The following is a 24,708-nucleotide window of genomic DNA, read 5'->3' on the forward strand; positions in this document are numbered from 1 at the left end:
GTACTAAGGAGAGAGACTAGGTTAAGAATTCCATTGCTGATCTGGCCTCTGATGATGAGCAAAGACCCTCCATCATGCTCCTACTTTCCCGTCGCAACACCGCGTTACTTCCCTCATAACACTAGTCTTGCCCTTTGATTCCACTGGGTGCCATTTGCAAATACCTGTGACCCCAGAGGTCTCACACATTCTGGGATTCTCAATGTCCCAGGGCTCCTTTACTACTTTGTCAAAAGGTCAAATCTACTATGTAGGAATGCTATTTTTGAGAAAGACCCATCGCTTAGTATGAATAAGAATCTGGGGACAAACATTCATCCCCAACTGAAGGTGAGACATCTCACATGTCAACTCAAGGGAGAGGCCAAATTACTTTTTCTTTAATATCAAAGTATTATTACTTTAAAATAAATAATTTAATGTTAGCTACTGACCACTTTCTCTTTGGACCCGAGGATGAAGAACGAAGACATGATAAAACTGCTAGAGCCCCGCAGAATTAGTTACCAAATAGTGGAAAGAGATCATTGAAGTCAGAAGAGGTAGTTGCTTAACTGAGCCAGTTTTCAGGCCCATCACCAACCTTACCAATGTCTCTAAATTCAAATGCGTTTTTTTTTTTTTTTTTTATTGACCTGTTTTTACTTGGACTCTACCTCTTCTCAATGTTAACCTCTTGGCTCTATTCCTGAGCCCTTTTTCCTTGTGACTCCCCATTATTTTGCTCTTAGCCCATATTTAACAGAACTTGACTTGGTTTTCAGACTACCTTTGGTTGGTCCTTCAATCTCCCCTCTTCTGCCATAGCCCCAACCTCTTAGAATTCAATTCTTGTTACTGGGTATCCATTTCAACCCAAGGAGTAGCACATATTCTGTGAATTATTAATAGGACTGAACCAGACTGGCTGGATTTTTCTCTTTTTCTCTCCTTCCTTCAGTCACTCAGCATTTACTGAACACGTACTATCTGCTGGATATAATGCTAAGCATTAGGGAGAGAGAAGCAGACAAAGATAGGTATGCTTCCTCCTTCATTGGAACTCATAACCTAATGGTTACACAAACAATCCCCAAATAAACATGTGAGTAAAACTGTGACAAGTATCAGGAAAGAAAAGAGTAATAAGAACATAGTGCCTGGAGTTCAAGGAGACTTAGTTTCCACTGAAGAAACAGAAAAGCCCTGCATGAGCCACGAGTATTTTACTTGTATTTGAAGTTGATAAAATAACACAACCCTCTGAACTCTGACATAATAGTTGAGATTGATATTAAAAAATTAGGCAAGTGAAAGATCACCAAGGATGCAATAATTGTATTTTCCAACGTCTGTTATTTTTTCAGTTCTTACCACTTTAACTTTTGGTAAAGAAAATAAAAAGACTTTGTAAGGCTTGAACTTTCCATTCTTGCTTACCTTGGCTTACTTACTTAAAATTCTTTAGTAAGAATCTATAGTTCATGTAAAAAATGCTTTTAGGACAAGACAGCTGGCAGTTCTAATAGTATGTTTTTTGGTTAAGATTAAAGATAATTAAAAAGATTTCTAGAAAAATACCATAGTTTATGTTGTCATAGAAGTAAAATGGTCCACAAGTTACCTTCTGTCTCTACATTTCTATGATTATTTCAATATGCATGCATTTCAAATGATCTTCATGAAGTTCCATATTAGACTTAAACCAGTGGGAGGTGTCATTTCAAGCAGTCTTCCAGCAGCCTGGCTACTGGCTCTGAGGTTACAGATGAGTTGCTTTTTTTGTCCTACATGCAAGTAAACATCAGGAGTCCTCTCATCATTCAAGGGACCATTCATTTTCTGGGGACCAGTGCTTGCTTTTAACCTTGATTCTTGGCTAGTGTGGAAATAGCCATGAATAATGCAATTTTATGTTCAGGGTTTAGTTAATGGACAAAGGAGGCAAGAAAATCGATCCTATTTTGGCATACAAGTCATGAAGATCATTTGCAATGTAAAAGGATTTGCATTTCTTAGAAAAAGGAAATATAGTAAAATCTTGGCATAAGGTGGGTGGAATAGAGGTAGGGCAAGAGAGAAAGAAAAATAAAATTGTCTCAATGCCTTAATATTTGCAGGTGGGGGAAAGTCAAAGTAACTAATTTTGATCCATTTTGAGTTTTAATAGTGAAGATAATTATGAAATCAAGATGCTTTGACTTGATTAATGTCCTTTTACTCCCCGGGGTGTCTGGATCAGCACTTTTCGTATGTAGTACCCTCCAAATGAATACCAAATAGGTTATTCATTAAATGAAACAGATTTGATTTCTACATAAATATGTTCACTGTGATATCCCTTTTCATTTCAGAAGAGATCAAAGAAAATTCTCTCCTCTACTTTTTTTTTTTTTGTCAAGAAGAGGGGCAGGGAGCCTTTCTATGTGGAGGGCAATCGCTGGGATTTTTCTAACTTTTTAAAGGGCGGAAGGAATATTTCTCTTTCCTTTGGATGCTCAGCTCAACTGAAGAATGGACTGTGTCCAAGTCTGATGCCCTGTGGAGGAAGCCAGTGCAGAGTGAGAGCTGAGAAGAATGAGAGAGAAGTCTACCACTGCATCCAGTAACATCCAGGGCTAAACTCTGCCCTGCCTGCTCCCAAGGTTTTATAATATTTCCCTCTTTTTTCTATTTTGAGCAGAAGTTTCACTTACTAGCAAATTTATTGTACTTCTTACTCAAACTTCTGTGCTACCTGAAGACATGAGTGGCTTATTCTGTAATGTAACACGTTAACATTTAAATGTCCCCGTTTTGCATATGGAAGTGAGGAAATACCAACCTATTCACGTACGGACAGCCATAACCACTGCATTCTTAGCAGGGAAACTAGACATTTAATCCTGGATGTGGCAATTCTTCTTTCAGGATGTGCACTTTAGCTAACATATTATTCGCTAAAATATTAACTAAACTCTTAAGTGCCAGAAGGAGGTGACAGAGGAAAGAATGATAATGAGACACTAAACAACTTAGTGTTGTTTTGAAATACGGGTTCTAGAGTTACAGGAAGCAATCCAAAGTGTGGGTGCAGTCACATGTGCAAAGTGCTTTTGTCACTTTCCTTAGGTTTTATATCCTTCTAGGATCCCCCCTGGCTATTGTCCCACAGAAGGATCCATCCTGTGATGATGATTTGATATGTCAATCTGGCTGAACCATGATGCTCAGATATTTGATCAGACATTATTCTGGCTGCTTCTGTGACGATACTTTTTGGATTAGGTTAAAGCTTAAATCAGTGGACTCTGAGTAGATTATCTTCCATAATGTGGGTGGGCCTCATCCAATCAGCCGAAGATCTGAATAGAACAAAAAAACTTAGCTCCTCCAAGCAAGAGGAAATTCTGCTAGCAGATGGCAGTTCTTCCCTGGTACTCTAACCGGCTGGTCTGCCTTGTCAGATTTTGGACTTGCCACTCTACAATCCTGTGAACTGATTCCTTCAAATAAATCTCTCTCTCTCTCTCTCTCTCTAGAGATCTACAGATCTCCGTTCTTTTGGTTCTGTTTCTGCAGAGAACCCTGGCTAATTATAATTATACAGCCTGACCTATTATAGTTAAAATTTTAGAATCAGACTGAAGAAACTCAGGCACACAGAGCCCCTTAAAATTTGCCTCAAACAGGCTGATTTCTTTCTGATTACGTGGCATTATCGTTCCTTCACAGAAACTTGAGAAAATACATATTACCTATTTCATGTTATTTTAGGTAAAGTATGTTAAAATTAAAAGAAAGATTTAAACATTGGTTAATCCCAAATATACTTTAAATATTTCAAGTCAGATATACATCTAAGTTTGCCTTTCACATATTTGACAGACATATTTGAAATTCAACAATAAAATATAACATCTCAAACCCTGATATTCTTTAAGTACCTATGCTAAATCATTGCTTTAGGGAGTCACTCACTTGGGCTTTTATTCTTGACCTATATATGACATATAGGTGTCCTTTATTCTATGACATATAATCACAAGAAATATTAGCACAGCTGAATCCCAAAGAATGAAACAGTAGCTGTCTTCAATAAGGGAAGTATCTGTTTTCAAAGGTCAAGTCCAGTCCAGGGGTTCCACTTCCTTATTAGCAGCAGAACAAGACAGAGGGTGATCACACAGCTAAGGGAAGGAGTAAAGGACACAGCCCAGTTAGCAGAAGGCAAGGCAGTTTCCAGAGTTGGTAGGCTGGCCTCTGCCATTTCTGTCTAGACTCTCACAGAACTGCTTGCTCCACAGGGACAGAACTGTGAAATCTCTGGAGTTTGGTGGAAGAGCTTGCTGCCTGCTGTCAAGTTATTCATGAATAAAATGGCGTGGCAATTCAGAATCATGAACCATTTAAATTCCGTTGATAACATGTTATGGACTGAGACGCGTCCCTCCAAATTTCATATGCTGCAGCCCTAACCCCCATTGTGGCTGTATTTGGAGATGGGGAGGTCTATTAGGAGGTATAAAAGTTAACTGAGGTCATAGGGTGGAATTCTAATCCTAGAGAGCTGGTGTCCTCATAAGAAAAGGAAGGAACACCAGAGCTCTCTCTCTGCCATGGGAGGACACAGCAAGAAGGCAGCTGTCTGCAAGCCAGGAAGAGAGCTCTCACCAGGAACCAAATTTGCCAGCATCTTGATCTTGGACTTCCAGCCTCCAGAACCGTAAGAAAATTAATTCCTATTGTTTAAGCTCCCCAGGCTGCGGTATTTTGTTACAGTAGCCAGAGTAGACTAGTATATAACACTTAAGAGAATTATGTAAATATATATATACACACACACATGCAAACACACATTTGTTTGCTGGCTCAAAATGTGCACTCTCATTAGACCATGAGTTACGGGAGCAGGGCTTGGTCTGTTTATCATTGAGTACCTCCAGACCGGTACACAACTGGCTTTAAGTACAGACTTGTTAAGTCTGCTGAGTGAATGGATCATTCCAGCTCCTAGCCAAACAGGAGCTAAAGTAATAGTAATAAATAAAGATAATTCTAAAAGACAAACCAGTACGTGGTTTAGAGTCCTATAAACTTTTATGTAAAGTCACATTCTTGGGGAAGATTCTAGCAAATTCAACACTTCTCACTATGGGAATCTACATTGAACAGAAGGTGAGAAAAATCACTCTTCTCCAGTTGTTGAAAACAAGGGTCTGCATGCAGTTTTCATTCTGCAGGACATCTGTCTTTCTCTAGTAATTTTAGCGCTGTATGGCTCTGCCGTTAGGCTCTGCGATCCTACTGTTACTGAGTCACAGGAAGTTAGGCTGCAACCTAGACAAACAGAGCTGAGCTCCCTGGTTCCGTCTCTTTACAACATTTCACTTTGCCGTGACTCATGGTTTTCTACCATTAAACGAGGGCTGATGGTACGTGAAGAGGAATCCTGCAGACGAATGCTTTCCACGTTTTCAAAATCAGCGATGCTGTTTGGTAAGACAGCATCACTGAGTATAGGGCTAAAAAGAGAGCGTAAATGATTGTTTTGTTACATTTAAGTTCTACCCATTAATCCGTACACTTTGTTTTTCCGAATCAGACCGTATCTCAGTTGGTGGTAACACAAAATGAGGCAATATGAACTCTTCAGAATTCAGAAAGGAGTGAGAAGTGGCTTAATGCACTTTTGGGAGAGCTGATTGCATTTCTGAATTTGGTTCCACAAAGACTAGTCCCTGGTGCACTCAGGCCACGCTGTGAGCAGAGGATGAAAAGGAGTGAGGAGGGTGGATCATGAGAGAGAGGGGCCAACAGGCTTGCTTTGGTCTGGCTTTGCCTCTTTTTTCTCCAAGATATCCTAGGGGCAAAAGCTTTAAAGCCCCTCATCTGAATGGGTTTTGTGGCACTTTTCCTGTGGCTTCTTTATTCTAACATCAAGGTAAACTTTTTTAAAAGAAAAGATACTTGGACCATGTTGGGGCCTTTGAACGTAATGTTTATGTTTCTAGAGATGGATGAAAAAGATATTAAGAAATAAGACTACAAATAAAAAGTCCTACTGCAGGGACGCATACCCTGGAAAATGGTGCATGAGCAAAACGCCATGGAAGTCTCGACCTTGTGGGGTGCTTTTATCCAGTGGCACTGACCTTAGGCTGTGTGTGTCCTCAGAGTGACTGCTATAGGCTGGACATTCTTACGTGCATCAAGCACTTTTTATGGAATGAATAAAAATGCTTTCTACATGTATGTGTTACTTTAAAAAAAACCAATAGATATTCCTGCTATGTTTTCAAAAGATTATATTTGATGTCCCTGAATTCAGAATAGCACTGTTTTTGTTACATACTTCCTCACATAAGAGATCTCAGACCTATAACCACTATCCCAGAGTTGTGTCACAAAATTCTGATGTTAAATGTGGTCCTCATGCAATGTCTGTAATTAAACATCTTCACGATGATGTCTTTTTTTTTTTTTTAGATTTTTCTCTAACAATGCCCTTCTTTCATGCATGTTAACTTTTTTTTTTTTTTCAGATAATCTCCATCTACTTTTCTTCATTTCCTGGGCTCTCAAAGAGACGCCTTTTTCAGCTGATGGCTCTTCTCTCAGCATCTTTTTCCTGTCACAACCACCCCTACACCTTGGGAACTTGGCATGCTTGAGAATCAGGATGGGGGCTGTTTTCCAGGGAAAGAGGAACTGACAGAAGCCGAGGGCTTGAACTTTCAGATTTTCTTCTAGCCAAGAACAAGGAAGAGCAGGGAAGATACTATACGGTACTCCATGAAATAGAAGAAAAGAAATTTTTTTTTTGGTAGGGGACATCTTCTAAACAGTACAGCTCATTACCAAGATCAACATAACAAATACTGATTTTACCTTTCGTGTTTTGTGTGGATTTCTCATTCTGGATGACTTCTTAATGTCCACTTCAGTGGTATTTACACATCCAGGCTAGAAATGGAAAACAGGGAGACAAAGGAATCTTTGGGTGTAAAGTTTCTGACCAGGGCACTCACGCTCCAGAACCTGAGCAAGGGCTGTGATGACACAAGCCCTGGCAGCCCTCTGCAGACGGCCCCGCGGCTTCTCCCAGCAGCGGCCACTGATAAAACGCATCGCACTTCCACTCCTCAAGTTCAAGAGCCTTCAGATACCAGTAGGGTACATTATTGAAAACGATTTGTCCTTCTGTAACACGGTACAAGTTCTAAAAAATGCAATTTGCAATGTATTATAGCTCAATTAAAACGATCCCTTACCCTTATACAAGGTCATTACAGATTTCAAAGTGTTCAACCTCAGGATATTATTTTTAAGCTTTTCTTTCTGTTCCAGGGCAGTTAACAATTGATTTAGCTTCTGTTCCTTTCAGCCTTGCTCACCCATCCACTTACTAAATGCTGCACACAAACTAAAAGAAGTCATTTGAGGCAATTACCCTAGAATTCCTTCCATTCATTCTCTTCTATAATATTTACTCATTTGTTTCCTACTCAACCTTATTTGCTGGCTATAGATTCTTAATTAAGTAATCCTACCTCATTGTATGTCATGAACGAACTCCCCACCTCAAAAGGCAAGAGGAAGGCTACTGTGACAGAGGAGGGGAAAGGTACCACAACAGCCTGGAGTCGTGGAAAGTTGTCAGGTTACGTGGAAATTATAGACCATGGTAAAAATTTTGGTTCAATTCTAAACATAAGTGAAAGTCATCGGAGGATTTTAAACAGGAAAGTGACTTAGTATGATTTTAGATTTTTAAAAACTCACTCAAGCTTTTTGTCCTTCACAAAAGTGGACCCAAATGTAAAAGGCTAAGCTATAAAACTCCTAGAAGATAACACAGGAGAAAATCTAGGTGACACTGAGTTTGGTGATAACTTTTTAGATACAACAGCAAAGGCATAATCCATGAAAGAAATAAATTGATAAGTTGAACTTCATTAAAAGTAAAAACTTCTGCTCTGTGAAAGACATTGTCAAGAGATTTAGAATATAAGTCACAGACTGGGAAAAAGTATTTGCAAAAGACCTTCTGTATAAAGGATTGTTATCTAAAATATACAGAGAACTCTTAAAACTCCATGATAAGAAAATGAACAACTCGATTAAAAAATGGGTAAAATATCTGAACAGATATCTCACTGATGAAGATATACAGATGACAAATAAGCATATAAAAAGATGCTTCACATCACGTGTCATTAGGAAATTCCAAATTAAAACAAAAATGAAACACACTTACACATCTAATAGAAAGACCAAAACCCAAAACACTGGCAATACCAGATGCTGAAGAGAATGTGGAGCAACCGGAACTCTCATTTATTGCTGGTGGGAATGTAAAATGGTACAGCCACTTTGAAAGATAGTTTGGTGGTTTCTTATAAGCTAAATATACTCATATCATATGATCCAGCAATTATATTCCTTAGTATTTATCCAAAAGGTTTGCAAAGTTAGATCCTCACAAACACCTGCACATGGATATTTACAGAGGCTTTGTTTATAGTTACCAAAACCTGGAAGTAATCAAGATGTCCTTCACTAGGTGAATGGATAAATAAACTGTAGCACAGATACGCAATGAAATATTATTTAGCACTAAAAAGAAATGAGCTATTAAATACAAAAAGACATGGACAAAACTGAAATACACATTACTTAGTGACAGAAGCCAATCTGAAAAGGCTACATAGTGTATGATTCCAGCTATATGACATTCTGGAAAAGGCATAACTATGGGGACAGGAAAGCAATCAGTGGTTGCACTGGGCTGGGGAGAGGGAGGGAAAAATAGGTGGAGGACAGAGGATTTTTTTAGGCTGTGAAAAAACTCCGTATAGCATGATAATGGTGGATGCATGTTATCATAGGTGATTTCAGACCCATAGAAGTGCAACACCAAAGAGTGAGCCCTAATGTAAACTATGGATTCTGGGTGACAATGATGTGTCGGTGTAGGTTCACCAAATATAACAAATGTACCACTCTGTTGATGTTGATAGTGGAGGAGGCTGTGTGTGCAGGGGGAGGGGAGTAGGGAGGGGTATGAAAACCACCTGTACTTTCTGTTCAATTTTGCTGTGAACCTAAAACCGCTCTAAGAAATAAATTCTATTCATAGAGGGGAGGGTATAGTTCAAGCAGTAGAGTGCATGCTTAGCATGCACAAGGTCCTGGGTTCAATCCCCAGTATCTCCTCCAAATATAAATAAACAAATAAACCTAATTACCACTCCCTCCCAAAAAAGGTTCAAAATTTTTTTTTAAGTTAAAAAAAAAGTCTGTTTAAAAAATCAACTCACTCAGGAGTCATGAGTACTTTGGGGATGGGTTATCAGGATAGGGTCAGGTCAAAAGTGGAAGCAAGGATGCCCGTTTCAGGGTTATTGCAATAATCTAGGAAGAGATGATGGTGATGGCGTTAACCTGCCAAAGCACGTGAGTTAAAGTGTAGGAGTTTTAACAAGTCTTATAAAAAGTTAAGACTTTCAGAGTTTATTTCTTGGCTGTGTTTTGATAGAGTTCGACTTTTGGATATTTGAGGCAGTAAGTATAACACCTGTGACAAATGAAATGTCGACAAGTTCCCATGATGTCTTAGGGAAACTCAGGGCATAAATACTGTACACACGAATTAAGTGGATTAGAGTAGGTGACATCGTTTACTTGGAGTTCTAAGACAGGGGATAACACAAAGAACAGGAGGTAGAAATTCACTCTGTGCTCTGAGAGGTGGGAACAAAAGCAAACTGAAGTGAGTGACTGGTGGCACGAAATGCTCCCTTTGACCCTCTGCTTCAACCTAGAACCAGTAAAACATTCAAGCACAGCAAAGCTTCCTCCGCTGAACACATCAGGACACCAGAGAGTTCCACACATCTGTACATCGAAAAGCTGGGACACATAGAGGAGGCAGAACAAGGGGAAGAGGAGAGGCAGTGCTGATCCCAGCCCCCGACCACCAAGGCTGACTGGCAACCCCTGAGAACCTAACAGTAGCAGGGGAGGCGGTGCACAACTTCACGCACATCTGGCCACAGCAGAACCTGCGGCCACAGGGGATCGAGCAGCAGCAGCAGGAGAGCTGGAGACCCCATCTTTCCAGCTGTGGAGGTGCCCAGGACTCCGATCCCCCCCTCCCTGTGGCAGCAGCCTACAACCCAGGTGACGGTGGTCATGGTGGAGGTGCCTGCCATTCCAGAGCCCCAGGCAGCAACGCCAGTGACAACAGCCACAGCCAGGCACCAGTGACCCTGGGGGCACAAGTAGCAGCAACAATAAGCCCACCAGGGGGCACCTCTGAGCGAGACTGTGGAGGGTGGAAGGTGCCTACTCTCTATAACCAGAGGCAATTCAGGCAAAAGAAACTAAAAACTTGTGCTGTAGTGCCACCTACTGAAAAACCAAAGAAAGGCCTCTAATTACTGATCCCTTAACTTGTTAGATTCAAGTTAAAAAAAAAAAAGGAGCTTTACCTGAAGGAGAAAGGTTTCACTACTTCAAATATGCTGACAGAGGACCAACTCATCAAGCACCATCAAAAACTATGTTAACATAGTATCATAAAAGGAAAAGGACAATCCTCCAGAAACCAAACTTAAAGTCAGAGTACTGTGATCTAACTGACAGAGAATCCTAGTAGCTGTCGTAAAGAAACTCAACGAGTTACAAGAACACTCAGAAAGGCAGTTCAGTGTGCTCAGGAATAAAATTAATAAACTGAAGCAATATTTTACCAAAGAGACTGAAACTGAAAAAGAACCAAACAGAAATTCTGTAGCTGAAGAACTCAATAAATGAGATGAAGATTATTGGAAACAGAACAAAACATATGGAAGAGAGAATTAGTGAGCTCTAGAAATGAGGAAGGTGAAAGAGAGAACTAAGATCTAAAAAAAAAAAAAAAAAAAAAAAAGAAGATATTCTATGAGAGCTATCTGCCTCCAATAGGAAGAGCAACATGAGAATAATGGGCATTCCAGAAGGAGAAGAGGAAGAGAAGGGAACAGGGAGTCTATTTAAAGAAATAATAGCTGAGAACGTCCCAAATGTGGGAAAGAAACTGGATATACAAGTCCATAAAGCTAAGAGAATACCTAACTATCTCAGCAGAAAAAGACTTTCTCCAACACAAAATTATCAAGTCAATGACAAAGAAAAAGAATTTTAAGGGCAACCAGGAAAAAAGGATGGTGACCTACAAAGGAACCCTCATTAGGCTATCAGTAGATTTCTCAGCAGAAACTCTACAGGTCAGGAGAGAGTGGAATGACATACTCAGAATATTGAAAGATTAAAAGCTGTCAGCCAAGAATCCAGTAAAGTTATCCTTCAGATATGAAGTAAAACAAAATCTTTCCCAGACAAACAAAAGCCGAAGGAGTTAATTACCACTAGACCTGGCTTATAAGACATGTTGAAAGATGTAGTCTACTTAAAACAAAAGGTAAAAGTTCACAAACATTGTGTAAGTTAAAAAGAGAATCAGAAAATTGTAATTCTATATCAGAATAGGTTGTTGAACACTTAATTGAGCATTAAAGGTTAAAGGGAAAAAAGTAGTGAAAATAACTATTGCTATTTCAATTTCACAAAATAAAAAGGGCTAATTTGAGACAATAAAAACATAAGAGGATGATGAAGAGGATGGAACCCATATAGGCAAATGAAGAGAAGATGCTATCAGAAGAAAAAGGACAATTTTATTAATGAGATGTTTTATACAAACCTCATGATAACCACAAAACATAAATCTAGAGCAGAAACATGATACGTTAAAAAAAAAAACTGAGAAAAAAAAATCACAGAAAACTACCAACCCAAAATGGCAGACCGAAATGCAACACAGGGAAAAAGACACAACAGAAACAGAACAACCAGAAAACGAAAGCTAAAATGGCAGTACTGAGTCCTCCTACATCAGTCACCCAAAATGTAAATGGATAAATTCACCAATCAAAAAACAGAGTGGCTGAATGGCTTAAAAAAATAAGACTCGACCATATGCTGCCTCCAGGAGCTCCATCTCAGTTCTAAAGACAAACACAGGCTCAAAGTGAAGGACGGATGATAAGCCAAGCAAATGGCAGCCAAAAGAAAGTAGGTGTGGCCATACTCATCAGACAGAAAACAAAACTGGATGGTATATAATAACAAAGGGGACAACTCATCAAGAAGATGTAATGGTTATTAATATTTACGAACTTAACAAAGGAGCACCAAAATATATAAAGCAGTTATTAACAGACCTCAAGGGGGAAACTGACAGCAACACAATAATATTAGGGAACTTTAACACCCTACTTTCACCAGTGGGTAGATCATCCAGACGGAAAGTCAACAAAGAAACAATGGCCTTAAATGAAACACTAGATCAGATGGGCTTTATAGATTTATACAGAACATTCCATCTGAAAGCAGCAGAATACATGTTCTTCTCAAACGCACACGGAATATTCTCAAGGATAGACCATGTGTTGGGACAGAAAACAAATCTCAATAAATTTAAGAAGATTGAATTTTGACATTCGTAGATAACTATTTACTTACTCCTCTCCCAGCAACCAAAGAATTAAAATGGCCCTTTGGACCTCGGATGGTAAGACTGTATGTAAATATATGGTCATGATATTACCTTTTAAAAATTATTTGCAAACGTGATAGGTAAACATACAAATGTTTTCCATTACATTTTCATTTCTTTGTCATTTTCTCATTGATTCATAAGTTCTATATATAACAAAAGATTACTCTTTTCCTATATATAATGCCGTATCATTCATCTGTTTTTCTGTATTTTGAGGTCTGCATCACTTTTGAAACTAAACATTAAAGAGATTGAGTTGATGGTTTTGTGCGATTAAAAAAAAAGTCAGGAGTAACTTAAGTTGAATCGTGAATACAAGAAGTTAGTGAAAATAATAAATTGAATACCAAAATCATGGATAAAATAATGGAGTATTAACACTGTGGAAGATAATTTAACATCAGTATATAACGAAATCCCCTACTCTCATATAATAGATACTGATACAGTAATGAGAATAAACAAACTACGACTATATGCAATAATACGAAAAATCTCAAGAGAAGATGTCAAATATAAAAAGAGTGATATTGATAAAGGTCAGTGATAAAGACTTATACAAAGATTAAAAGTAGGCAAACTTATCTATGGTATCAGAAGTTACCATTGACCTAGGGAACAGTGACTGGAACGGTTATTAGCAGGACTCTGGGATCCTGGTGACTTGGCTGTGTTCAATTTGTGAAAATTCACTGTACACTTAGGCTTTGTGTAATCTTCTGTATGTATGTTATACTTTCTTAAAAATTATTTTTATTGAAATATAATTGACATACTACATTATATTCATTTCAAGTGTACAACATAATGATTCGATATTTGTATATACTGCAAAATGATCACCACATGAAGTCTAATTAACATTCATCACCACACAGTTATGTTTTTCCTGTGATGAATATTTTTTAGATCTACTGTCTCAGCAACTTTCAAATACACACTTCAGTACTATTACCTATAGTCAACATGCTGTACATCTCATCCCCAGGACTTATTTATTTTATAACTGAAAGTTTATACCTTTTGACCAACAGTGTGCATTTTACCTGCCCTGAACCCCCTACCTCTAGTAACCACCAGTCTATTCTGCATCTGAGTTTGTTCTTCAGATTATACATATAAGTGACATCATATGGTATTTGTCTTTCTCTGACTTATTTCACTTAGCATAATGCCCTCAAGTTCCATCCATGTTGTCACAATGGCAAGATTTCATGCTTTTTTATGGCTGAATAATATTTCATTATATTATGTATACACACACTTACCTACATACATACATGCAGGCATACCTCATTTTATTGCACTTCTCTTTATTGTGCTTTGCAGATATTGCTTTTTTTTAATTAAAAAAAAAACAAACTGAAAGGGTCTGTGGCAACCCTGCATCAAGCAAGTCTATTAGCATCATGTTTTTCCAGCAGCATTTGTTCACTTTGTGTCTCTGAGTCATATTTTGGTAATTCTCACAATATTTCATACTTCTCATTATTATTATATAATGTTACAGTGATCTGTGATCAGTGATCATTGGTGTTACTACTAGGACTTGCTGAAGGCAAGAATCTTTAGCAATAAAGATTCTGGTTAGAATCTTTTAGCAAAAAGTATTTTAAAATTAAGGTATGTACATTGTTTTATAGAAATAATACTATTGCTCACTTAATGGACTACAGTAACATGTAAAAACAACTTTTATATACACTGGTAAGGCAAAAAAAATTGTATGACTCACTTGTATTGTGAAACTCACTTTATTGCAGTGGCCTGGAACCAGACTGAACCTACAATATCCCTGAGGCATGCCTGTATCTCACATTCTTTATTCACTTATCCATCAATGGACACAGATTGCATCCATGTCTTCTTGGCTATTGTAAATAATGCTGTGTTGAACATAAGGGTGCGTATATCTTTTTAAGTTAGCATTTTCATTTCCTTTGGTAAAATACCCAGAAGTGGAAATGCTGAATCATACAGCAGTTCTCTTTTTTAACTTTCTGTGAAACCACCATACTGATTTCCATACTTGCTGCACCCATTTGCATTCCCACCAGCAGTGCACAAGAATTCCCTTTGCTCCACATCTTCACCAACACTTATTTCTTGTCTTTGTAGAACAGCCATTCTAAACAGTGTGAGGTACTAACTCGTGGTTTTTGGTTTGCATTTCTAGTTTGTATGCTATACTTCAATAAGATTTTTAAAAAGACCCATGCTTTGAACTAATACCAGGCATATTCCCCACCCCCAGTCCCTCCAAAACATGCCAGGGTGGTACCTGTCATAGTATTTCTGCAAGAATATTTATAATTGTGGTCTTGCGCTTTATAGTTTGTGCTATAAATAGTGTTCTCCCATAGTACTGTCTCAAAGCATAAGCCTAGAGCGCCCATCAGGTCACTGAATTTTCAAGGTGAGAGGAAAGGTGATTCATTCTCTGTGGCCCACTCCACCTCGCCTTGCACACCTCTGAATGTGGCCAGAATTAAACTGGCCTAGATTCCCTGCACTGCAAGTTGTTTAGATCAACTTTCAAAGTCAGTGTTAATGAGCTCATTGGTGGGCATCCTTTCACAACACATACATACGTAAAATCATCACACTGTACAACTAAAGTATCTTCCAGTTTAGTTTGTCAGTTATACCTCAGTAAAATTCAGGTAAATTTCAGGCAAAAATACCTGAAAAAATGTAACAACCAAAGCAAAAACAAAGTCAGTGCAAAGGATGTAAGCTGGCTCCCTGTGGGGCTGTGTGGGGCAAGTCTGGTTGTTCATCACGCCCGAACCTGGAACATCAACACTCTTCTATTTTGAAAGGCCAGTCCACTAGAATTCTTTTTTCCCTCCATGATCATTTTATTTACTTTTACTATAAATCCAGAAAAAAACGTAGATAGTAAGCCATGCAAAACCACTTTGCTGCAGTCTTCTTTAAGTGTATGAAAGCATCAAGCACCCCAGAAGCCAAGAATGAGTCACCAAGTGATGCCATGTTAGAAAAATGCAGTTGTATAAGTTAAATATTATACTATTAACCCCTAGTCACAAAACCCCTTACACAAAAAGACTTTGGGAAGAGCGATGGAGTTACCACATCCTTCCTCCACTTCCCAGAGGCTGAGATTACGAAGTCGAGATAGCGCTGGTGCTTACCACGGGTCTGTGCACATCCCAGAACGCTCTCTCCTGACTATCAAGGATCTTTCTTTCGATCTTATCTCTCTTCTTGTCCACTCTGTCAACATCACAACAATGAATAATAAGTGGTGTTAATTGTAGTGCCTCTCTGGATAAAAGGTCACAACTTGAACAAATCTTCCAAGAGACTCACAAGGACTCACTTTGCTTGTGCTTCTGCCTGCATGAAAATGAACTCCCACTTCCGGGCAAATGCCCTCTGCAGCCTGGCCAGACTCTCCTGAAAAACACACCAAGGTGAAGACGTCTCGTCTGGCGCTCATCTTTCCTTCTCCCTTCTAGGTTATCAACCATATGTACTTATCCAGAAAAAAACATTCCAGAATTTCTACAGGAGTAAATGTGCTCTGCATGATAAGTCATGCTCACTGAATGCAGCTAATCCTCATATTAATAGTCATACAGGACACAGGAAAACCTATCTTAAGTATTAACATTAGAGAATACAAATAAAATCCAAAATGCTCAAATACCTATACACAGAAAAAAAGTGCTCAAGACTAATCCACCGGATTTTTCTGTGCTCACTTTTCCAAGGAACATGAAGGCAATACATTTCTACTGCTGATTTAGTCAGTCTATCCAGTTCCCAAAGGTAATGTAAACCCTTGGCCCGCTACTACCCATCTGTAGACAGTGCTTCAAATTTGGTATATCAGAACATAGCAACCATCTCAACACATTCCATGTGATTAATTTAATCTGCGGATGGTGACCAACCTACAGGTTTCGCAAAATTCATTTTCCCAGTGTAAATGCTCTTTAATTCTCTAAGTTTGGATACCTTCACTATACACAGTATATATAGAAAGTTTCTACATTTAAGTCAATTTTAGTAAATAAGATAGGCTTCCCCTTTCTCCTCTGAGTTTGTGCATTTAGAATTTCACCATCCTCAGTGTGAATAATGAGGGGAAGCAAGCAAGGCAGGGATGTAGTAAATCATTATGCTTCCCTTCCCTAAAAATCTGACCCCTAGATCCATGAGTGTAGAGAGTTAAGAGTGCCCAGAAATGACCGTAGGCCTTATTCCTGCTCCTTTTACGTCTTTCTTTGTCAGGGAGCCCCTGGTGCTTACAGCTTCATAGTCGGCTAGCTCCAGCCTTGCCTTGTTCTGCATCGTTCTTTTGCAGAGGTAAACCGCTGAAAAGGAAAAAAAAATCGATCATTCCTTTCCTGCTTATTTACACTGAGGCACTAAAAATAAAATGGAGCAGTAGAAATCAAGATATATTGGTCTTTGTCACTTTTTCCCCAAGTTGCAATTTTCTGTTTTTTATTAATTTATTTTTGGTCAAAAATAAATCATCCATAACATCATTACTGAAATTCAAACATAGCAGTACATTTAAAATGTGTTATAAGAAAACTGGCATGTTTAGAAACTTGGAAATGATTTCCCTTATTTTATTAAATGGCTGTCACAATGTTAGCTTCCTCAAAATATGAGGAGAAAAAAATAAGACATCAAATGAACTTACAAATCTCGATATACAAATAGCACCATTTTTAAAAAAAGAATTGGCACATTCAATTATTTCCATATCCTCCTGGCAATGTCAACTGAAAGAATCTATAAATGCACACTGAAGGCTTCTTGGCATCTTCTTGGCTTCATTCCACAAGGGCCAATCATCAGTCAATCATTTTGTCACTAGGAGCGAGGACAGTGTAACGTCTGCCCTAACTGTAATACGGCTACCTTTTAACTCCATTTTCCTTGAGGACTCAGTCTCCTCCATTGCCAGGGCAAGTCCATCTGGGCAGCAGATTTACAGGATGAATGACAGATGGAGAGAGAACGTTGACAGCCCTACTGCCATCAAGCAGCCAAATTTCTTCAGTTATTTCAGGAATATTAGTGGTAATAACAATACACCGAGAACCTCCTGGTAAAGTCCAAATTTCCAGAATATTTTTGTCATTTTCCTATAATATATGGCATTTGAGTCTCATAAAATTCAAGATAAACTATTCTAGATGCTGAATAAATCTACTGGATAAAGACTATCAAATATTACTTTTCGTAAGGCTAGCTCTGGGGGATGCTTTTTAAATACCACTTTTTCACTAAGCTGTACCACCCTCAGTTTTTGCTAATGAAATCCAGCTGATATCAGTGAGGAACTAAATTACACGAAAAAATCTGAGGCCACTGAAAACACTTATGCTATTTATTCAATTTCCGCCCTCTAAGATTTCCTGTATGAAAGTCAAGGCAAAGGAGAGAGACAACCATGTAATGATGCTAACATTACAAACACTAAAAACCTGGGATATGATTTTAGACTATGGTAATTTTATTTTTCTATTAATATAAATGATTTTCAAATAGAGATTTTCAAAGTTACTAATTTTTAAAATTATTAATTTTCAAAATTCGTAAAAGTCAAACTTCAAAAACAAAAAGGACATGATGTGTTAATTTCCTAATTGGCCACAATTTACTGTAGAAATTATGTTGGGGAAGAAACTCTTACTGTAGAGGCCACTGTGATTTTAATAATATATCTGAAATGTTCTCAACAGTTGGTGAAATAAATTGTAGTGTATGTGCAATACTCCTGAGGGTATCTCTTCATGAGAGAAAGACTGAATTTTCTTTAATTACCTGATTAAATAATTTCAGCTTTCTTATAGAAATTCCTTTAATCAAATTTCAAGCTGCAGCTAAGCGCTCCATCAGTCAGCCCTCCTTCATATCTCATATCTCTTCCTGTGTCAGTCTCTACTTGCTTTATTGTGGTCATCTAATCTTTGTTCTTTTCAAAATCATATTTCTAACCTCATTAGGTAAACTAACGTATAAAGCAGGAGCAGGGTAATTTTTTTAGATGAATGTTCACTAAGAATTTACACATTCTTTATTATAGGTAAGTGCAATTTGCTTTTATTGTCTAGGAAAGAAAATGAAGGCATGGGTAGGCAGTGCCAGGGACAGAGTAAGCTGTTTCATATGTTTTTATTGAATGAGTGAATGAACAAGTAAATTAATGAACAGGATATTTTCAGAAGGAACTATTGAGAAGTCAAATCAATTCAAGTAATTTCTACTAGACTCTTTCAAAAAGAGAAATGAGAGAAAAGGCGAAGGCTGGGTTGGCAGTGTGAGGAACACTCCGAATATTGTTGAAGGTACAGCAACTATGGTCATGGCTGGAATGGCACCAGTCTCGCCAATCTAGTCTAGACACAGTCCAGAACGCTGACAGGAACAGATGGTAGTTTTATTCTTTCTCAGCACGGAGTATCAGCATTGGGCAGCATATGGATGAGGAAGGAAGATCAAGTAGATGAAAAAGAGTTTCTAGGAAATTTCCCAGTTTATCAAAGATTGAAAAAAAAATGAGAGAATTTAGGCATAGTCAAAACTATGGCTCAGGCCAAGTGTTTTTGTACCTACCCCTAATTATTCAGGCACCAAACGTGCCCTGTATGATCTTATGTACAAACTTAGGCCCAAATACAAAGTATGAATAGTTTTTAATATAACCTTTGAATTTGTTCCTCAGTGCCAAAATACTCAAAATAATCAATGGAAAAAAAAAAGCCACTTCTGGGGTTCTACTTAAGATGTTTTCCATTATCAAGGGTTTAACTTCAGTTTCAAGTTTAAATCTATCTCTCTGCAGCAGTTTTCTGGGAGACTACAATGAGACAATTTCGAGGACTTAGTGGGTCAACAAACAAGTAGTTTAATAGGAAGCTCTGCCACTAAATGGAAGAAAGTTTGAGAGGCCCTGAAGTGCTACGCTGGTTAAAACAAGAAAAGTGTAGGAAAGGCAGAGAACTCGGCCTAAATATAACTTAGAATTTAGATGGAAAAGTCAAAGTTTCTGGATCACACATCTAACTGAATAGAAAGTGAAATCTGGTATTAGTTTTTCCATTTAATTTCACAAACTCTATAAGCAGCGTAAGTAGCTTGTTCAGCAAACGCTGATGTTCATGGCAAAAGTGTACAGAGCTGTATCCCAGAGATCAGTGAGCAAATCACTGAGATCCTAATAACCAAATACGGACAGGACACAAACATAATTCACAGAGACTAGACATACAATTGCCAAATAAATATTTGGAAAACATCCACCTTACAACCAAAGTAATCCACATGTAACCTCTACTGTCACAATGCAACTCTTTGTTTTTATCTTTTAAAGACTATTTGTGGGGTGATGACAAAAACTCAGCAACTTCCACAGTCCTGTTTGTCACTCTCAGGAAATTCAAAGAGTCCCAGCTTATTAATAAGAATGTCCAGTAGTGGCTGAAACTCCAAGCTTGGTTTAAGGTCGTGACGTCCTCCCCTCCCCCCAGCTTCTGTGGGTGAAAGGAGTCTGAGTGGCTTCTTTCTCCAGCTTGTTCTTCTGTGCCCCCCGCCAAGTATTGCTAACCAGCTTCTAGTCCTCTGGGGGTGAGTAGAGCAAAGAAACAGAGGAAAGGTGACTTCTGACATTCTTACCTGACTGATACGACTGTGATGATCCAGTGCTGCCATTCTCTGGACTTAGCCGGGGTTTAAGGTTTATTGTATTTCTCATGGTACTTTTGTGGACGCTGTGGAGAAAGTCTGCCTCCCCTGCGAGATGTCCTGTGGGGAGCTCTCACCTGCCGTGCCCGTGTTGGGGTTGGCAAATGCCACAGCCCTTGAACTGTACCTCCAGCCTCTCTGTGCAATGCTGTTTGCCCCTTCAGGCTGCCTTCTAGGACAGGACTGTCTCTCGCATATGGCTTAGAAACATTCATGTACTCTTTACCCTGAAAGTAGGCTTTACCATATAGCCGCCTCCCTTTCAACGCCCAGTCCGTAGCTCGACAGTTTGTCTCTTACCCTCTGAAATTCTGAGTCTGGAAGTCCACGGTCCAGTGTGTCCCCAGGGGTAGGTGACTCTTGTCAAGCACTCTCAGGAGCCCCTGGAAATCTCTGTCTCTGGGCCTGAGGTGGAGGCACTCCCCACCTGCTCCTCCCACTCGGTCTGGTGGGAGCAATGACTCCCAACATCCACACAGCCGCAAAATCAGCCTAAGCCAATGTCTTAGCCTTAAATAACCTCAGTGTGGGTTGCCGGCAACTACTGTGATTGATACTCTGCGTGTGTGAATAGCACCACACTTTCATGTCTGGTCTCGATCCACTTCACACTATAGCTGACTTTCCCTTTCAACATCCTGTTACAAAAATCACTCTACTCATCAACACAGCAGAGATATCACAGAGCGAGAATAAGCTATCTTGGCAACAGAAGACCGAAACAGCACAGCTGGCGAGCCGTGTAAACAGGGAATAGCTTCTTGGAAAGTTTTGACAATGAGTAATAAAGCCTTAAAACACTCATGGCCACTGTTCCAATACTTCCTCTTTTAAGATGATAACCCAAGGAAATAACACAAAAGGCAGAGACTTAAGCATCCACGATGTGGAATACAGGAACACAGTGGGGAACAGGCAAAGAAATCATGCATATTTCCTCAGTGAGATAAAATATTGCCATTCAAAATGATGTGCACAAAGTGTTTTACCTCAAAGCGGAAATAATTTATGTTTTAAAATCCTTAATCCCTCATTGTAAAAGTTCTTCTAAGCCCTGGGGACACAGTGATAAACACAGTGAACCATCACTGCCTTTACCTTACACGGTTCTGGTCTAGAGTGGGACAGACAATGAGCAGCGCTATGAATACTGTAATCACAACAACCAATGTTTACTGAACGCTTTCCGTGTGCCAGGAACTATTCAAACATCTCATGTGCATCATCTTCCTTACCCTCCATAGTAACACGAACAAGCAGGTGCTGTTAATGTTCCCAGTTTGTAGAAGAGCCATTGTAGGTAGGATACAAATGAGCAAATGAGCAATTCTTGGTTGAGGCAAGAGTCAAAGTCAAGCATTAGACAAAAGAACCCACTTGGTTAATTATGAGGCTGTGATAGAGAGCTATTAGGGAAATTCAGTCCTTTAATTCTACAGCTCCCCTGAATATTTTGAAATTACTTCCACAGGAAAAGGTAGACTCTTTCTATTTTGAAAGTTCCATTGTCATTTTCCTCCCTGAGAGCGTCATTTTGAAGTGTGATTTTTGTTATCAAACATAGTAGATAAATGAGTTTCTCATAACTGATAATTATTATTATCTGCTATTTTATTTTCACTTTGACTTAAACTCTAAAATAAATTATTTCAAAAATGATCAGCGCTTATGTTGTCATTTATGAATTTATTTTCTTATCAGTGGTATTGGCATCTCATTCTTCCTTAGTCTAACATCTAAGATATAGACACAGGTCATCCTTCTTGGGGGGATATGGGAGTGGGAGTGGAGAAGAGAATGGAACCTACTGAATTTTTGTTAGCAAAATAATTAATATATAAACTAAAAGTATGAAATATACAATCTTCTTCCAGAAAAGACCAGGTCTGTTAATGGTACAAAGTTTTGACCTTCCTTAAAGCACGCTTTGTTGCATTTTTTGATTGGTCCACATGCAACAGCTCCTCTTCAAGACCCAGTCATGCATCCATATATGAGGAGTGAGTATAAAATAAACTCATTTGCTTCTGCAGTTTTGGACTAAGTCTAATTATTTACAGTAACAACTTGAATATTTTTTAGTGAAATATATGCTTGCCACCTGCAGTTTTACAAAAGGATAACATTTATTCTCTATCTTTCTCTGTCTCTAAATCTCTATCATTCTCAAATTGCCTGAAGAAATCAAGCAACAGAAACCTAAAATTTATAAAGTCTGCTTTAAAAGAGAATACTTTCCCTCTGTTATGAGTTAGTTGAGTGAATAAAATTGTTCTTTCCCTGGGGGTTTGGGCAAAGAAGGTTTGGGAAAGTTTTTGTGCATTGCCTAACACAGACAATCAATCATCAGTTAACCAAGCTGGACAATGTGGAATATCAGCCTTAGTCTCTAGAAAAATAATACAGGCAGATGGATATAAACATACTTTTAAAAACACTGAATAAAATGCAATTCAGATCGTTTCCAATTTCAGCGGCATAATGCATACCACTCAAAATGTTTTACACACTGCTAAGTATATAAACATCGTAAATGATAGAGAAACACTGCCACGTTCCCACTTTTAAGGACTACGCTCAGCTAATACTCTTGCTGGTACCAAGTGTGATGGGGAAGAACGACTCTGACTCCACATTGGATCTTTTCCCTTTACTTTAACCTTTCTATTCTGTTGCTTTCGCTACAAGTTAAGAATGTTGCCAAAGCCTGAATATACAGGCTTGACCGTTAAAGGTACATGACTTTTCCACTCAGACAGAGACAAAAAGTTGCAGAACAGAGAATAACATTTTTCTCCTTAGAGGTTTATAAAAGCACTGTGACTGGACCTACGTGGACAGCTGCAAGAACAAAGGATTCTCGCACCAACAAGTATGCAGCAACCAACCACACTCCCTCTCCTTTTAGTAGAAAACAAGCCTGAATTCTAACTTGGGTAAGATGGTTCTTTGAGACACTAGTTCACCATCTTCGTGGTCCGCTGGCTTTCTGCATAAAGTCGCAATTCCTTACCCCAAGAGCTTGTCTCTCAGTTTACTGGCCTGTCATGTGGCGAGCACTACAAGCTTGGACGCAGTAACAAGAGGGCAAAAGAATTGAAAAACCAAGAGATGCTATGATTATCTGTATCACTGTGGTTCTGAACCTTGAAGCTCAGAATGTACAGCTTATAATGCAAGGAAACCAATGAAGATATTTCAAGACAAGAATAATGTGATTTGCAAATCAAAATCCACTTGAGACTGTTGCCACGGCATTGTGTGTTAATTGGTGCTTGCCGTGTTCTTTAGAAAGCCAGAAAGAAAAATCTTACATTAATGAACCCAGCAATGACCAAGACAGTAACCCTCATTTTCCTCTCTGTTTGCTCTGTTAACATGATACATGTCAAATATAATGAAGAATAAGTAAAAGAATCCTTTGTGACAGACTGAGATTTGCAAAGCCAGACAAAGAGAGCGAAAGCATTAACCCCGCCCCCCTCCCAAGAAATCTGTGGTGATATGCAGAAACAGGAAGGGAGGAAACTATTGATTTGAGTAACCATTTATGACTGATGCTCTGTTGGGTATAAAATGGGATTTGATTTTGTGATTTTTTTTTTTTTTTTTTACTAATGAGAAAACTGAATCTTTAAGTCACTGACACAAGGTCACAGCTATTAAATGCTGTGTCAGGATATGAAGCAGTTTGATTCCAAAACGTATACGCTTCCAATGTATCATACAAAAAGAATGGCAAGTAAAATGCAATGTATTCAGGGTACTCAGTGGAAGTGCTGAGGTGTGGCGTTCAAGTCCTGAGCTGATGTATGTCCTAGACAAAGAGCCGGAGGTCAGACAAAGGTCATACTGGAGGTATGTTGAAATATAAAGTTTACTTTGGATCCTGCCTGTTCCCTCTCCTTGACTATAAGCTGATGTGGATTAAAGATCGTCTCTCCTTACTTTTGTTCCTGCCAGTACCTGAGCTCAGTGCCTTGCGCATCACTAGATAAAAGATGCTTGGTATTTGTTGAAGTGCATTGACAGAATCGGTTGTGTCAGGGATGAAATAAAATTAATCAGTGGAAGTGTCAGTTTGGGGCGTTGAATCTTGAGCTTTTAATTTCCCAGTGTTCACCTGACACCTCATACAGTCTGGCTAATCCGTATTGTGACACAGATTTCTGTAGCGAAGTCCTCTGTGTGTATGTTCATTAAGATTTTGCAGACTAAGATTTTGCATCTTAGTGGCCTGAGGCATAGAAATGCTAGATGGAGACCAGGATCTCTAAGCAAATGTCTACAAAGTTCACCCAAGGCTGTGCCAGTCACTTTGGAAAGAGGCTGTAGGACTATTCACTTTGATAACTCCTTGTGTAACTGTGCCCTGGAGAGGCTGCCAGGTATATCGTTAAATGTCCTCT

General features: G+C 38.7%; 1 protein-coding gene across 8 annotated transcripts in view; it reads right to left on the reverse strand.

The window, feature by feature from the left end:
- Positions 1-24,708, reverse strand: part of RGS7 (regulator of G protein signaling 7) — a 243,108-nt gene that overhangs the window by 27,709 nt on the left and 190,691 nt on the right. For all 8 annotated transcript variants that reach the window (XM_032466502.1, XM_032466498.1, XM_032466500.1 and 5 more), the window contains 4 exons: positions 16,847-16,911; positions 15,912-15,988; positions 15,724-15,805; positions 6,850-6,924 (listed from right to left, as the gene is read on the reverse strand). In XM_032466502.1, coding sequence (XP_032322393.1) covers positions 6,850-6,924; positions 15,724-15,805; positions 15,912-15,988; positions 16,847-16,911 — 299 coding nt within the window. The remainder of the gene's footprint in view (positions 1-6,849; positions 6,925-15,723; positions 15,806-15,911; positions 15,989-16,846; positions 16,912-24,708) is intronic.

Source organism: Camelus ferus, chromosome 23 (assembly GCF_009834535.1).
Source record: "Camelus ferus isolate YT-003-E chromosome 23, BCGSAC_Cfer_1.0, whole genome shotgun sequence".
Lineage (NCBI taxonomy): Eukaryota > Metazoa > Chordata > Mammalia > Artiodactyla > Camelidae > Camelus > Camelus ferus.